At 42.7% G+C, this 14,877-nt stretch overlaps 1 protein-coding gene across 2 annotated transcripts in view; it reads left to right on the forward strand.

Annotated features, from left to right (window-relative positions):
* Positions 1-14,877, forward strand: part of ACO2 (aconitase 2) — a 41,282-nt gene that overhangs the window by 17,306 nt on the left and 9,099 nt on the right. For both annotated transcript variants that reach the window (XM_085857093.1, XM_085857094.1), the window contains 9 exons: positions 135-240; positions 512-669; positions 996-1,069; positions 1,976-2,087; positions 2,220-2,342; positions 2,464-2,619; positions 5,277-5,468; positions 8,962-9,094; positions 9,250-9,371. In XM_085857093.1, coding sequence (XP_085713219.1) covers positions 135-240; positions 512-669; positions 996-1,069; positions 1,976-2,087; positions 2,220-2,342; positions 2,464-2,619; positions 5,277-5,468; positions 8,962-9,094; positions 9,250-9,371 — 1,176 coding nt within the window. The remainder of the gene's footprint in view (positions 1-134; positions 241-511; positions 670-995; positions 1,070-1,975; positions 2,088-2,219; positions 2,343-2,463; positions 2,620-5,276; positions 5,469-8,961; positions 9,095-9,249; positions 9,372-14,877) is intronic.

Raw genomic sequence — 14,877 nt, forward strand, 5'->3', positions numbered from 1 at the left:
GCTGGTGTTGAGGATACAGCATGGCAGTGATGGGCCATATGGTCCCCTCCTGGGCCTTGATTTCCTCGTACATTTTTGTACTTGTTTGCAAAAAATGTTTTAATTTGGGGAATTGTTTGATTTCTTCCCCTTAGCTTGAACCACACATCAATGGGCCTTTCACACCAGATCTGGCACACAAAGTGTCTGAGGTTGGCAGTGTGGCTGAGCAAAAGGGTTGGCCCACGGACATCAAAGTGGGTGAGCATCCCGACAATGATACCACATCACTTTGTGTGGAGTCAATTTAGGTCACATTTACAGCACATTAATGAAGTCCTTAATTTAATCGGAACTCCAACACTTTCGCATACATGGCTATTTGGTGATTGCACTGTGTGCTAGGAAGAAGTCCTTACCACTTCAATGACCAACCACTGTGTGCCACTGTGTGAGCTTCAATGACCGATGACACCTGCGGCTGCTGCTGCCGCCATGATTTTTTCTCTCGAATAACAGCTGTACTTTGCAGGTCTCATTGGCAGCTGTACCAACAGCAGCTATGAGGATATGGGCAGGTCAGCTTCAGTCGCCAAGCAGGCACTTGATCACGGCCTGAAGTGCAAGTCTTCCTTTACGGTCACACCCGGCTCAGAGCAGATCCGCGCCACCATTGAACGTGATGGATATGTAAGTACGATGTGGGATCTTTCTCAGAAAGTTCCCCGAGCCTTGGAATACTGGTAAAAACGTTGGCAGCTGAAACGCAAGTGGCACAGTTTTTTCTTTTAAAAATCTTCATCAAGCACTTGTGTGGCTCTCTCAACCCCAGGCCATCTCTCCTCCTCCCCACCCCCCCCCAAGTGTTTATACACATCTCTACTTTTACCAAAAAAATTTAGCTTTTACATTTATCGTTGTTGATTCTATCTTGAAGCCACTGTACAACTCGTTTGGCTACTGTGAAAAACACAGCTACTGTCGAGGCCTGAGCAGTGATTGCTGTCTTATTGCAGGCCAAGATACTAAGTGATGTTGGGGGTGTTGTCTTGGCCAATGCCTGTGGACCTTGCATTGGGCAGTGGGACAGGTAAGAACTTAAGTTAAGTTGAAGAATCCAAAGTGTAAAGCGCAGATGCTTTTGGAAAAGTGAAAAAGCAGACAGTCGCAGTTGGACGGCCTCCATCGCTCTCCAACATGACCATTACATGACGTTCTTAATAAAAAACAAACTTTTTTTTTTCCAGTTGCCAACCACACCTCTTGATTTCAGGATGTTTTTGGATTTTCCATCGCCATAAATCATCCATCCATCCCTGGGACCATACTCTGTGCAGAGCGTTGATGCTGCTTTAGCAGTGTCCTTGGCTATTGGGCACAATCCTGGACGGGTCGCCACTCCGCCACAGGATACCAGCAAGCTGGCACTCATTTTGCCGACCTCTGAAGGATGACAGGCAGTCAACCCCACCTGGTATTAATTCAACAGCTGAGGGGGATTTGAACTCGGAATCCTATGATCCCAAGCCCACCGCCATAACCATTAAGCCAACACCAGGCATTTATAAATCATGTGGTGGATTATTTAATGGCGAACCTATTTATTTATTTATTTGTTTGTTTATTTTTATCTGATCCATCTTGGTAAGCAATTAGAGGAAAACATTTCCTTTAGATTTGTCATTTCTTTAACATTGAATGATGACCTTTGTGTCCATCCGAATCATCGTAGTAATTTTATTTGGCTGATTTGCCTTTCAGCATAAAGTACAAAACAATTTGATTCATAGGAACACAAGGGCCGTCCCCTTCGATGCTCATGTAGATTTTGCGTCATGGCACGTCGCATCATCTATAGTTTGACCTGACTGTTCACTCGCTGTTGCTATCACAGTCCTTACATCATTGTCACTGTTCATGGTGCGTTGCCTGAGTGGAAGGCTCCGAACTCGAGTATCGAGAGATTCATTATAATATCGCGCTTTGTTTTGTTCAGGAAAGATGTGAAAATGGGTGAGAAAAATACCATCGTGACATCTTACAACCGTAACTTCACTGGCCGCAACGATGCGAATCCTGCCACGCATGCCTTCGTCACTTCTCCAGAGGTATGACAGGTCATTGTTGGTAGTATGGGTTGGGGTTATGTGAATGAAGGACAATTTTTAAAATCTTCTTCTGCATTGTTGTAAAACATTTTGAATGCTTTGCCACCATGACTTTATGGACGTGTACCTTAGATCGTAACGGCGATGACCATCGCTGGATCTCTCAAGTTCAATCCCGAGACAGATTTCTTAACGGGCTCAGATGGCCAGAAGTTCAAGCTGAATTCGCCAAATGCTGAAGAACTTCCGGCGAAGGTGAGTGTTCATTTTCCTGGCTCGCATTAAATATTTATTTGTTTGATCTCTCAATTGCTTGGAAATAATAATAATAATAATAAAAATAATAACAGTCTTGAAATTGGCTCCACATTTACAGGGCTTTGACCCAGGCGTGGACACGTATCAGGCCCCACCTGCAGATGGTAGCGGCACTACTGTTAATGTGGACTCCACCAGCCAGCGCCTGCAGCTCCTCAGTCCTTTTGACAAGTGGAATGGAGAAGACCTTGAGGACATGGTCGTGTTAATAAAGGTAGGTTAGTGTTCCCTCCTTGGCTGCAGCAACTGGAAAATATGGCTATTATTTTAAAACAGCTCTGGCTCGTCAAGCATTTGAAAGTATCAGATTTCCTCTTGTGTTTACCAATTTCCTTTGGGGTTAGCTGAATCGCCCTGTATCGTGCTGATTCGATATTTTGACAGTTACTTTGTCTTGTGAGGTATTCAGCTGGACCTTTACTTGTACATATTGAACTTGAAACTTTTTCTTAATTTTATCCTTCAATAAGGCAACATTTTTATTTGTGTAAGTGGGAGTAATTAGATGCATGCTTTATTTTGGCCATTGAACCAATTTAGTCCGTGAGCCAGTCGACTGATTTTGACCAATTAGTACCACCTGGGGGCACTAAACTTTATTGTGATTTTCTGATAGCTATATGTAACTGTAACTCAATGCACCATGATGGACATCTGCGACTCGCAGCTTAAGCTCAGTAGAGCCTTTTAAACATAGGTGGGGTCTACTCAGAAAAACGTCATATTTTCTGACATAAGAACAAACACATTGTGTACTCGCAAGTATTTATTGACACCAACATGAAAAACACAAGTCCATTTCCATGGGATGTACCACTGGAGAGAATTACATGAATTGAATCACACCAAATGATATTGATTATTGTTAACCTCCGCCATCGAAGATGGACGGAGGTTACTGTTTTCACCCATCTTTGTTTGTTTGTTTGTGAACAGTATTATGGAAAAACTCCTCGACGGATTTCAACGAAACTTGGTGGGGGGGATTAGGTATGGTCCAAGGATCATGCCATTAGATTTTGGACTCGGTCCAAAGTTCAATGTGGCCGCTATAGCGGCCATTTTGAAAAAAATATTTGAATTTTTGTGTTTGCATTTCTACATGTTTTAAATGATTTCCAAACTCCCCCCCCCACCCCCCAAAAAAAAAAATTGTTGGAGAAAAAAAAAAAACTTAGAAAATTGTCTTTTTTTTTTCGAGAATGAATTGAGTAGTGAGTACGAATGAATTGAGTATGTAAAAGTGAAAGTTGCAAACTATAACTCTGTGAGCACTGTTGACATCAAATTGAATGAATAGGATATCAGGTTCACTTGAGTGACCTAGCAGTATTGGCGGCGGAGGTTTTGCACTCTACCGAGTGCTCCCCCTCTAGTTTATAATGTGTCACTATCGCTGTCACTGTCCGAACCATCAGATCCCTCTTCCTGCTCAGCATGGACCTCCTCGTCTTTCATGTTCTCACATTCCTCCAGTAAGCAGGCCTGAGTACAGTGCAGTCCATTCACCATACACTGGCAGGTGGGCAACTTGCATGACTTCTTGCATTTGCAAGACAGGAACTCCAAGACTGTATCTGGTGCTGGTGCAGCTGTCATATAGTTGATAACAAGTTCTCTGTCATCACCCAAGGACCAGCCTTTGTTCTCCAGTGGACTTGGGAATTCTGGGTCTGCCTGCAATGCTCTGTGCCAGATGGCAGCCTGATAGTTGGCCCTCGTTGCATGTAGATGCAGACAGTTTTGGCAGGGGGGCAACTGTCCAGATTCTACGTTTCCATCTTTTACACAGAACAGTTCATATCGCATCTCATTCACATCACAGATTTCTGACTGGCTTACGTTGAGACGACATGTGAATTCTTCCAAGACCTTAAGAATTTCATCAGTGAGCTGTCATTCTTTTCCCAGTTTTGCGAATACATCTCTGAAGTGATCATGTGGCATCAACAATTTAAGTGCAGCGAGCATACCGCGACCACTAAAAGCACCACTTAAAGTTTCTTCAAGCCTATCTATGTTGTCATAGGCAAGTGAGGAGGGAATGCACGGATGGGAAGATGATGGTAGAACTATACCTCGGTCTGCTTCTTTCATCTGCTTTTGAAGGCACAATGCAGTGTCTATTTCTTCCAGCTTGGAGTAGGAAACACCATGGCCAAGGTGATTGAGCATTTTGATGAGCTCAACATTTTCTGTCTGCAGTTTCATCAAGTCCTCTTTACTTTCTGTGAACAGTGTGGTATCAGCATACCTTGGAATGTTGATACATCTTTTTCTGTCAGTGGCATGGACGTGTAGCTCATTTTCCTGATGCTAATTTTTCTCATCAGATTAACTCGGTGAGGGAGCCTTGTTGGTGAAGGAGGCCAATGGGCTGACCACATGCCTTGAGATTACATCAGGTTAATCGGCATCTCGAGGATATGGGAATGTGCCAGGAATCTGCCTGGGGGATAGCCAGACGGAGGCCCCTGGAGTACCAGCGTAAAGTGGATGCAGCGACGTGCTGCTCCGATGTATGCTCACTGGTCAGACCATGCATGGCCTCATTCACATTTTCAGCTGGCTCGTGGAGCCTGAGGTTTGAGATGTGTGCTGCAAGGCCTGTGGGCCCTTTTAGCGTTCCCAGCCTGACTTAAACACAGTTTGCCATAACTTTTCTAATTTAGCCACAGCATTATTATTATTATTGTTGTTATTATTTTTTTTTTTCAGTGCACTGGTTCTTTGATATACTCAAACGAGGTTTGGCATTTTTAAATGCTATGGCTTGCTTAAATGTTATTTTGGAAAGGTCTTTGGAGTTTTTTGACTTCTTTTAAAGGATGGTAGCATCACTCAGTAAAATATTATTTTGTGAGAGTGCAGGTGAAGGGAAAATGCACAACTGACCACATCTCAGCAGCAGGTCCGTGGCTTAAGTACCGGGGTCACCTGGACAATATCTCGAACAATCTTCTTATTGGAGCTATCAATATCGAGAATGAGGAAGCAAACAAAATTCGATGCCAACTCAATGGAGGATTTGGGAGCGTACCGGACACAGCGCGAAACTACAAGGTGGTTCCTCAAAATGCATAATCCAAAATGATCTTCCTTTTTTTTATTAGGGTACCCAGTCAAATGGACTGGGTAACCTATTGTTTTTCTTCAGCTTATTTGTTATTATTTTAAAATTTTTTTTTAGTGGATTCGCTATATATGCTAGATATCCATTATTGTCGGGTTTTCGGTGTGTGTGTGTGTGTGTGTGTGTGTGTGTGTGTGTGTGTGTGTGTGTGTGTGTGTGTGTGTGTGTGTGTGTGTGTGTGTGTGTGTGTCTGCAACGCGAGGCTCCACAGCATGAACCAGCGAACCGATTTTGATGAAACTTTGCCAACATTTGCAATATGGGGTGGGAATGTGCGCGTTTGAATTTCGTTTCCTAGCAACCACCCATTGCTGTGCAGCGGCCGAAAAACCACGTACAGTATTTTCAAAACTTGTCCTTCATTTTTGAATCTAGAGAAACGAGACTTCGGAATTAAACACTTCGAGATATTTAGAAAATTTTACTCGAGCCGATTTTTGATTTGAGGTTTTATTTTTCAAATGGTAGTCCTTCAAAAATAGGGTGTCTATTTACCGTCATTTTTATGAGGGGCTAAGGGAAGTGGGCGGAGCTTACGGAAAGTGGAGGTGGTTGATGAAAAGTGGGAGTGGCTTAGGAAAGTGGGCGTGGCTCAGGAGGTGTGGTCAAACAAGAGCATTGAGAAGTTTATCGGGTTTTCCGTGTGTGTGTGTGTGTGTGTGTGTGTGTGTGTGTGTGTGTGTGTGTGTGTGTGTGTGTGTGTGTGAGAGTCTCTGCAAAGCAAGACTCCAAAGCACAAACTAGCAAACCGATTATTTTTCAAATGGTAGTCCTTCAAAAATAGGGTGTTTACTGTCATTTTTTATGAGGACTGCCAGTTGGCAAAATACGCAATAGGAAAAATCTTGCCAGGTCGAGGAACAATTGTATGTGAACCAATACGTCTTGGCAATGAATCTTCGTCGGTGGATCGGTCAGAATGAAAAGCATAGTATCCAGCGCTTTGATCCTAGCGAATCCCTCGTTGCCTACCCCATTGCTATTATTCTTTTTCCGCCGGCAATTTGCAGGCTTTTTCGCTTTAAAAATCATTTTCTCAGGAACAGCAAGTCCGATCGACACAAAATTTTCACCATAGTATGTATCTTTTTTGATAGCATACTTAAGTGATAATTATGACGTCATAGGTCACGTGGTATAGGCACCATCTTGAAAAAACTGATAAACTTTGGACCTCTGTATCTCTGAAACCGTGCAATGGAAAAAGTTTTTGCTTCATACATTTTAATAAACTCCCCATGGGGAACACGGGTGAATTTTCGTGACTTCATCGGTGAAGCGATATGCCGGTGAAAATTCGTCAAGTAGAACGCTGCATGGGAAACATTTGAAATTTCTTGAGCGTCAGCGACACAACAAATCACCGTAGAAAAAATTATGACGTCATAGGTGACTTGGTTCAGCAGCCATCTTGTTTTGAAAAAAAAAAATTAAAAGCATCTTCTCCAGAACGGCTGAACAGGTTGAGGCGAAACTTTACACCCACATTCCCCATGACATCCTTTTACAAGTTTGTTAATTTCTTATTGATGGGTCACATGGTTTGGTGGCCATATTGAATTGACCTTAAAACCTTCAAACAGCTTCTCCAGAACGGCTTGACAGATCAAGGGGGTACTTCACAAATGTATTCTGCACGCGTAGGGGATACAAGTTTTTTTTAATTAATAATTGATAGGTCACATGGTTTGGCAGCCATGTTGGATTAAAAAAAAATGAAATAATGTTTTCTCTGGAACTGCTTAATGTATCGAAGCAAAAATTTGCAACTATCATCTACTGTCATGTCTGGATACATGGTAAAAATTATGATGTCACAAGTCACATGGTTTGGTGGCCATCTTGTATAGAAAAACGCACCTTATCCGATTAACACGAAACTTCACACACGTGTTCCACTACACGATTGGAGGCAGAATTTAAATTTATGATGTCATAGGTCAAATGGTTCTTCAGCCATCTTAGATTGAAAGTTTATAATTTTTTTTTAAATCTTCTTCTCCAGAACAGCTGGACAGATTGAGGCAAAACTTCACTCACACTTTCCCCAAGACATCCTTTCACAAGTTTGTTAATTTCTAATTGATAGGTCACATGGTTTGGTGGCTATATTGAATTTACCCTAAAACCTTCAAACATCTTCCACAGAACGGCTTAACAGATCAAGGGGAAACTTCACATACGCATTGCACACGAGTAGTGAATATAAGTTTGTTAATTTCTTATTGATAGGTCACATGATTTGGCAGCCATGTTGGATTCAAGAATTATATTAAATAATGTTTTCTCTGGAACCACATAACCTATCAAAGTGAAACTTGGCAGCTATAATCTACCCCCATGCCTGTATATACGGTAAAAAATATGATGTCACATGTCACATGATTTAGAGGCCATCTTGGATAGAAAAACGAACCTTGTCCGATCAACACGAAACTTAACAAGCATAATCCACATCCCCATTTGAGGGAAAATTTAAATTTATGTTGTAATAGGTCACATGGTACAGCACCCATATTGGATTGAAAATTAATAACTTTAAAAGTTTCTTCTCTGAAACGGCTAAACAGATCGATGCGAATCTCTATCTGTATGACCGCCACTCCATGACGAACAAAAAGTTTTCCCCCTCCCCCCCACCCCCTTTGATGTACGACACATCGTTTGGCAGCCATATTGGATTGAAGAGAAATATTAATTAATGTTTACTCTGGAACCACTGCATCAATAAATGTGAAACTTCAGTTTTATGATGGAAGTCATGTGGAATGAAGGTTTTAAATTTCAACTCTATCAGCCCCATGATTTGGCAGCAATGTTGGATTGAAGAAAAAATATTAAGTAATATTTACTCTGGAACCACTGCATCAATATATGCGAAACTTGACCATTATAATCTCGCCGACATGTGAAACATAGGTTTAAAATTTCAACCCAATCGGCCACACGGTTTGGCAGCCATAATTATTTAATTATTTGAATCTGAGAACTTTGAGTTTTTCTTCCCAGAAGGCTCATTTTGCTGCACCTGAATGCATTTGAGGGTACAGGAATAGCAATTCAATTGATACCGACAATGTCCCCAGGAAAAAGGGCTAACTGCATTCATAATAAAGAGATTGAACACTTTGTGCTACCCGGTTCGTAACTCGTCGAAGCAGGGCTGTATTTGTATCACTATTAAAGAATGTTTTCTCTGCAACCACTTATCCTATCAAAGGGAAACTTTGCAACTATCATACAAGTTTCATGTTGTATCAAAGGTGGATGTCTGGGTACCCGGTCATCACTGCCAGCAGTTATAAAGTGGCAGTTTTAGTTATTATTATTATTATTATTATTATTATTGTATATATATATATTTTTTTTTTTTCATGGGAGAGATGAGCATTCTGAAGTGTCTGCCTGTCTTTGTTCCACCAGAAAAATGGTGTGAATTGGGTGGTGGTGGGGGACGAGAATTACGGTGAGGGATCTAGCCGTGAGCATGCAGCACTGGAGCCAAGGCACCTTGGTGGCAGGGCCATCATTGTGAAAAGCTTTGCTCGTATCCATGGTGAGACATTGTGTGCTTGTGTTTGATGGGTTCTGGAGCACGGGGTTTGAACCAAGTGGTAACAGACTGTTCGTTCATTTGCCGATTGCATGCTAAACATTGATTTATGACTCAGCCGTTGATAGTTTTCCTCCTGTTGCCAATCCATCATGCAGAGACGAATTTGAAGAAGCAAGGTTTGCTTCCACTGACGTTTTGCAACCCTGCTGACTATGATAAGATCATACCAGATGATCGCATATCCATTGTTGGTCTCAAGGGGTTTTCACCTGGAAAGGTGAGAAATATTTTCTATGATTATAAAAGGCATTTTTTTCAGGTAGAGTGTTTGTTTTGATACCATTTAATTATTCCTGTCAGTTTTATTGAATGAATAATTCTCAACTGAACCTCCTTGCTTTTGATGCAAGGAACCCAGGTTAAAATTTTATATACTATATATTTGTCCAATGTATCGATGACATAATTTGTTTTGAAGTACACTGATGTCTTTCCCTGCATGGTTTATGTGCAAGCTTTTTCATGAGCCTTAGATGGATAACAAAGAAGGGAAATATATATATATATATATATACATATATATATATATATATATATATATATATATATATATATATATATATATATATATACATATATATATATATATATAAATAATATATATGTGTGTACATTCAACCAAAGAAGCACACTGGACTCGACGACACGACGCTGACATCATGTACATAAATTACACCAACACATCACCCCCAAACGAGGAGGCATCCATATGGTCCTCAAGCCTTTGCAGACTGAGATTAAAGTCTATAGTCACAAATATATGAAAGCAGAGATGTCGATCTAGATTTTGCTCTTGTGGGCTCATCAGGACAATATTGTTGTGGTTACCAGATTCGCAAACCACCATTCAGGTCCCTTAGGTGAGGTATCTCGGTAAGTGCATGTGTAGTTAGGCCCAAACCCGTTGTCTAGTGGGAATACATGTCATTTATACGTGCTGCGACTCTTTAGGATAGCCGTTTTTCTATTACTATCTTTATTTTGGACCAACCGCCATGATCACAACCACAACATCAACCACCGACCACAACCACCGCTTCACCACAACCGCCACGACCTTCCCGTCACACCTCGCAACCGTAGCATCGCCACCGTTCTTGCCCCGCTGTGGGTACCGGTGTTGGACTCATGCAGAACGCGCGTCGAACAGCGTGTACAAAATCACGGATTTTGTGCTTCAAAAACGGATCAAAAACGACACACGCCCACTTTTTGCCGTCCAATCGGTGAGCGAGGGGCGATTTGGCCCCGCCCCCAGGGCGATCGATATATGCAAATTTGTGGATCAAAAAGCCTTCACGCCCACTTTTTCTCGCGCCAATGGGGAGCGAGGTGAAAGGTCAAAGGGAGGGGGTCAAAGGCGAAGTTACGGGGGGATAAAAGGACGGTGTTCGGGAGTCAACAGGACGAGAACGAGAAGGAGAACGAGAAGGAGTCGAAAGGGAGAACGAGTAAGAAGGAGTCAGCAGGACGAGAACGAGAAGGAGAACGAGAACGAGAAGGAGTCGGAACGGAGGGGACGAGTGTGGAAGTCTGGAGCCCGAAGCCTGCAGTGGCTGGAGAAGCTGAAGAGAGTCGGACGAGGGAGGGGGTGCTCGCGTCGGTGCCAGGAGCTGCACGCCCGAGGGAGGCCGGCAGCGCGACCTGGCCGAGGTGGAGACGCACACCAGGGATAATAAAGATCCTCTATACCCCGAGCATCAGCAACCCCCTCCTGTTTCCCCCCGCGCTGAGATAGTGCGACCAAGGGGGCCCCGTTCCCACCCCCTGCCAGGCACTGTCCACGAGGCCCGCGGGTTGCGGGGCCATCGCCGCTCCGCGTCTCATCACCAGACGGGTAGGCCCGACCCGGTCTCGGCCTCAGGCCTGCCTCATTCTTGGGGATGTTCTTTTCCTTGGTTTTGGGTATGTGTTGTCGGCGCCGTCTGTGAAGTAGAATTGTATAAGTGTTGCCGTGTGCTCGGTAGTCGGTATTAGCTCTGCACTGTGTTTTCACTTTTATGTTTGCTTTTTGTGTAAATGGAATTGTGTTTTCTTTTTTGTGTGCATTTGGTGGAATTGTATTTGTGTGCTTCCCGTGTGCCGCGAATAAATGTGCTTTATTGTTGAACTGTTTCCCGCTTCGCTTCGTCTTTTCCTCCATTGAATCCCCATCTTGCTTCACGTAAAGGGTTGGTAGTGGGCTGAATACGCCCGATAATTAATCGAACCGTCGAGGTCGACGATAACACCGCTCGGTTATTCTGATAGTACGGAACGGGTCGCTTAAGTGGCCCGTGTCCGAAGTCGACCTGCGGCGAGGTGCGATCGCCCGGTCTACCCTCCGCGTGGGTACTTAGGTAGTTCGAATTTGGCGAGCAACCCTATCCCACGCGGGGGCTGATTGGCTCGATCGCGGTGAGACCGAAAGGTCCACCCGTGACTGGTTCCCGGCGTTAGTCCGAGAGGGTCACGACTGGATTGTCCGTCCGGTGGGCGACGTGCCGCGATTCGAGTTACGTGGCCGTCAGCACGCCGGCGGGCGCGAAAACCGCAACAATATATTGCTGATCGTTGATTTGTGACCATATCAGGCTCATTAATAAAACTAAATCGAGCTCCCTAACTTTATAAGGCAGCAGGGTGCAAATCGAGTCCCAGCAACAAGTGTCCCCTGCCATGTGATCACATCTCTGCCCCGCTGGTCACCAGTCAGGAGGTTTGCTGCCAGGCATATTAAATTCAACCAAAGAATTGTGAAGGTTTGAGTACCATATGGATGCCTCCAAGTTTGGAGGTGATTTGATATAACGACATCAGCGTCGTGTCAGTCCCGGTGCTTCTTTGGTTTAATTTAATATTCCTGGCTGTAAACGTGCTGACTGATTAGCAGGGCAGAGACAGTGTTCGTGTGGCAGGCAACGGTTGTTTCTGGAAGGTTGTGCAGCAAGTGCTGTGATTGGACTCGACTTGTGCCCTGCTGCCTCGTCTAGTTGAGGGGGGGGTTCCATTCAGGTAATAATAATAATATATATATATATATATATATATATATATATATATATATATATATATATATATATATATATACACATTGGATGACAGAGGCTGGAGTCAGGATTGGAGGAAGATGTATCAACAATCCAAGGTATGCTGATACCACACTGTTCACAGAAAGTAAAGAGGACTTGATGAAACTGCTGCAGAAAGTGAAAAAGCTGGTCATTATTTAAAAACGATTAAAATATTGTCAATTGGGAGATCACGTGGAAATGGTGTCAAATTTAATTTCAGTGATTGGAGGAGGTAGAGGAGAAATTAATAGATTGTTAGCAATTGAGCGAACAGCAGTGTCAGGATTGATAAAGATCTGGAAAGACGATGATGTTACAATATAAAGCAAGAGGAGGCTGGGGGATACTCTAGTGTTTACAGTTGCAATGCATGGATGTGAGTCATGGACAGTGAAAAAGAAGATGGAAGAAGATTGACAGTGTTGGAAACGAACGTTGTTAATGTCATAGACTGCAAGAAGAACAAACTAATCTATGGTTGAAGAAATTAGAGCACCATGTACGTTAGAAGTGCTGATGCTGAAACAAACTCTCATTGGTTGGACATGTCATTCATGGAGAACACAAAAAAGTTTGGAGAAGTCAACCATGCTGGGTATGGTTGAGGGAAGAAGAGGTGGAGGCAGACTTGTAAGTGCTTGATCGATGGGGTAAGGGCTGTAGCCAAACTGTCAGCGCTTCGGAAAGCAGTGCAGGACGGGGATGTTTGGATAAATGTGATCATGAATGTCACCAGAAATCGGACATGACTTGATGGAACGAGATAATAAATACTGAATGTTCCAAAAAAAAAAAACCTGCCAATTTAGGAGTATGTTAATTCAACACTGCATGACTTTTAACGTGAATTTGGCGAAAATATGTCAAATTTTGATTGATATGCCATGCAATCATGTGGTCATGTGTAATTTTGTGATGAAATAGATAGCACGTTATTTCTGTTTTATTTCTCAGCATTTTTGCAGAATATCGTAATTGGCGTTTGTTTTATTTTTTGGACCCCTCACCCCCCTACCCCTGTCCGTGTGCATACGTGTTGTGTACAAAATGGCCAAATAAAAGGACAAATTAACAATTCCCCACCACCCACTCCTCCAGCCAAGGATGGTGACTGGAAATATTTTAACTTGCAAAAGATTATGGAGGAGGAGGGGGTAGTGGAAATACTTCCCATTGCTGTAAGGTGGTGACACTGTAGGGATGGAATTCAAAATGGCCACGCAACCTGCACTAATACACAACATCGTCTGCCAGATGTTCCAGAATTCTACCATCTTGTATATTATTTCCGAGTTTGTGGTTTCGTGTCGCTCGATCTTCGATTTTGTTCTGCGCTCGAGTAACGTGATATTCGGCTTACATTATCTCAAAGACCATATGAGGTGCATGGTACAAAAAAAGTAAATAAAATGATTCTGAAACAGTGAAATCGTATTCCACTTACTGCATTAAAGTAAAATTACTACTGATACTCTGCATCAGTTCCTTTCTCAAACACACCCACCCCAACATGTCGCGCAGAGCACGGGTTATGCTCGTTCAGATGATTTCTGGGTTTTAATTAATTTCATTATGTTCCCTCCTGATCCTAATTAATCTTACTAGTACATGCCCGTTAAAAAAAAAAAAAAGAAAAAAAAAAAAGAATAATAAATAAATAAACCACACAGGTCGTTTCTTCACTCTCGCGTGCCCGTACGTGCGTGACCCGGAAGTTCGATATTATTCGCAGTTACCATTATTCGTATTTTATTTTTAATACCCAATTATTCAATTAGCGCAAACGTATTTTACCTTTTTGCAATGTCGTGGCAAGGAAAAACAAAAAGAAGAGAAGAGAGAGAAAAAATTTTCTTCCTGGTTCGGAGCATACCAGCACTCTGATGTTCCTGAAATTTATACACCGTCTAATATGAAAACAATCATAACTTGGGCCATTGTGTTTATCTATAAATGCGCATAAGAAATCGAGAAATTATTAGAATACACGAAGTCGTCACTCTCCGGAAGCCCGTACGTTGTAACCCGTAATGGGGAGCGTGGCTGAGCTTCCCTTCCCCATCAGCCACGCCCACGCAACAATGTGTCTTCCCATTGGTTTGGTAAATAAATGGCCATAACTTGGGAAGCACTTGTCCAATTAATATCAAACCTTGAAAAGGCACATCCTCAGGTCCCCAGCAATATACCTGGCAAGTTTCAATTAGATCGGACCAGAGGTTGTCGAGAAACAGCGGTCACACACACACACACACACACACACACACACACACACACACACACACACACACACACACACACACACACACACACACACACACACACACACACACACACACACACACACACACACACACACACTGCTGAAATTATAGATAGATGTAACAGTGATGAATGAAATGTTGTTGCTTTTTCTTTTTTCTTTTCTTTTTCTTGTTGACACTTCTGAGCACAACCAGGGTTGTTGATTTTATTTCATAGGCATTGCAAACTTTTGAGCATTTTGTACACCTTTACTATTTATTCTTACTTTTTATTTGCATAGGTATGGAATGTTATCCCCACCCCCTTCCCAACCCAAACCCCAAATGGATGATCAATCCTCCCACTGGCATCTCTTGATTTGGACTTGGACATGAGCTGCTATTTGTCATGTCCAAGAAGAAGAAG

The sequence above is a fragment of the Eptatretus burgeri genome, chromosome 15 (genome assembly GCF_056783735.1).
Source record: "Eptatretus burgeri isolate ZD-2024b chromosome 15, Ebu_testis_v1, whole genome shotgun sequence".
In the NCBI taxonomy this organism is placed as follows: domain Eukaryota; kingdom Metazoa; phylum Chordata; class Myxini; order Myxiniformes; family Myxinidae; genus Eptatretus; species Eptatretus burgeri.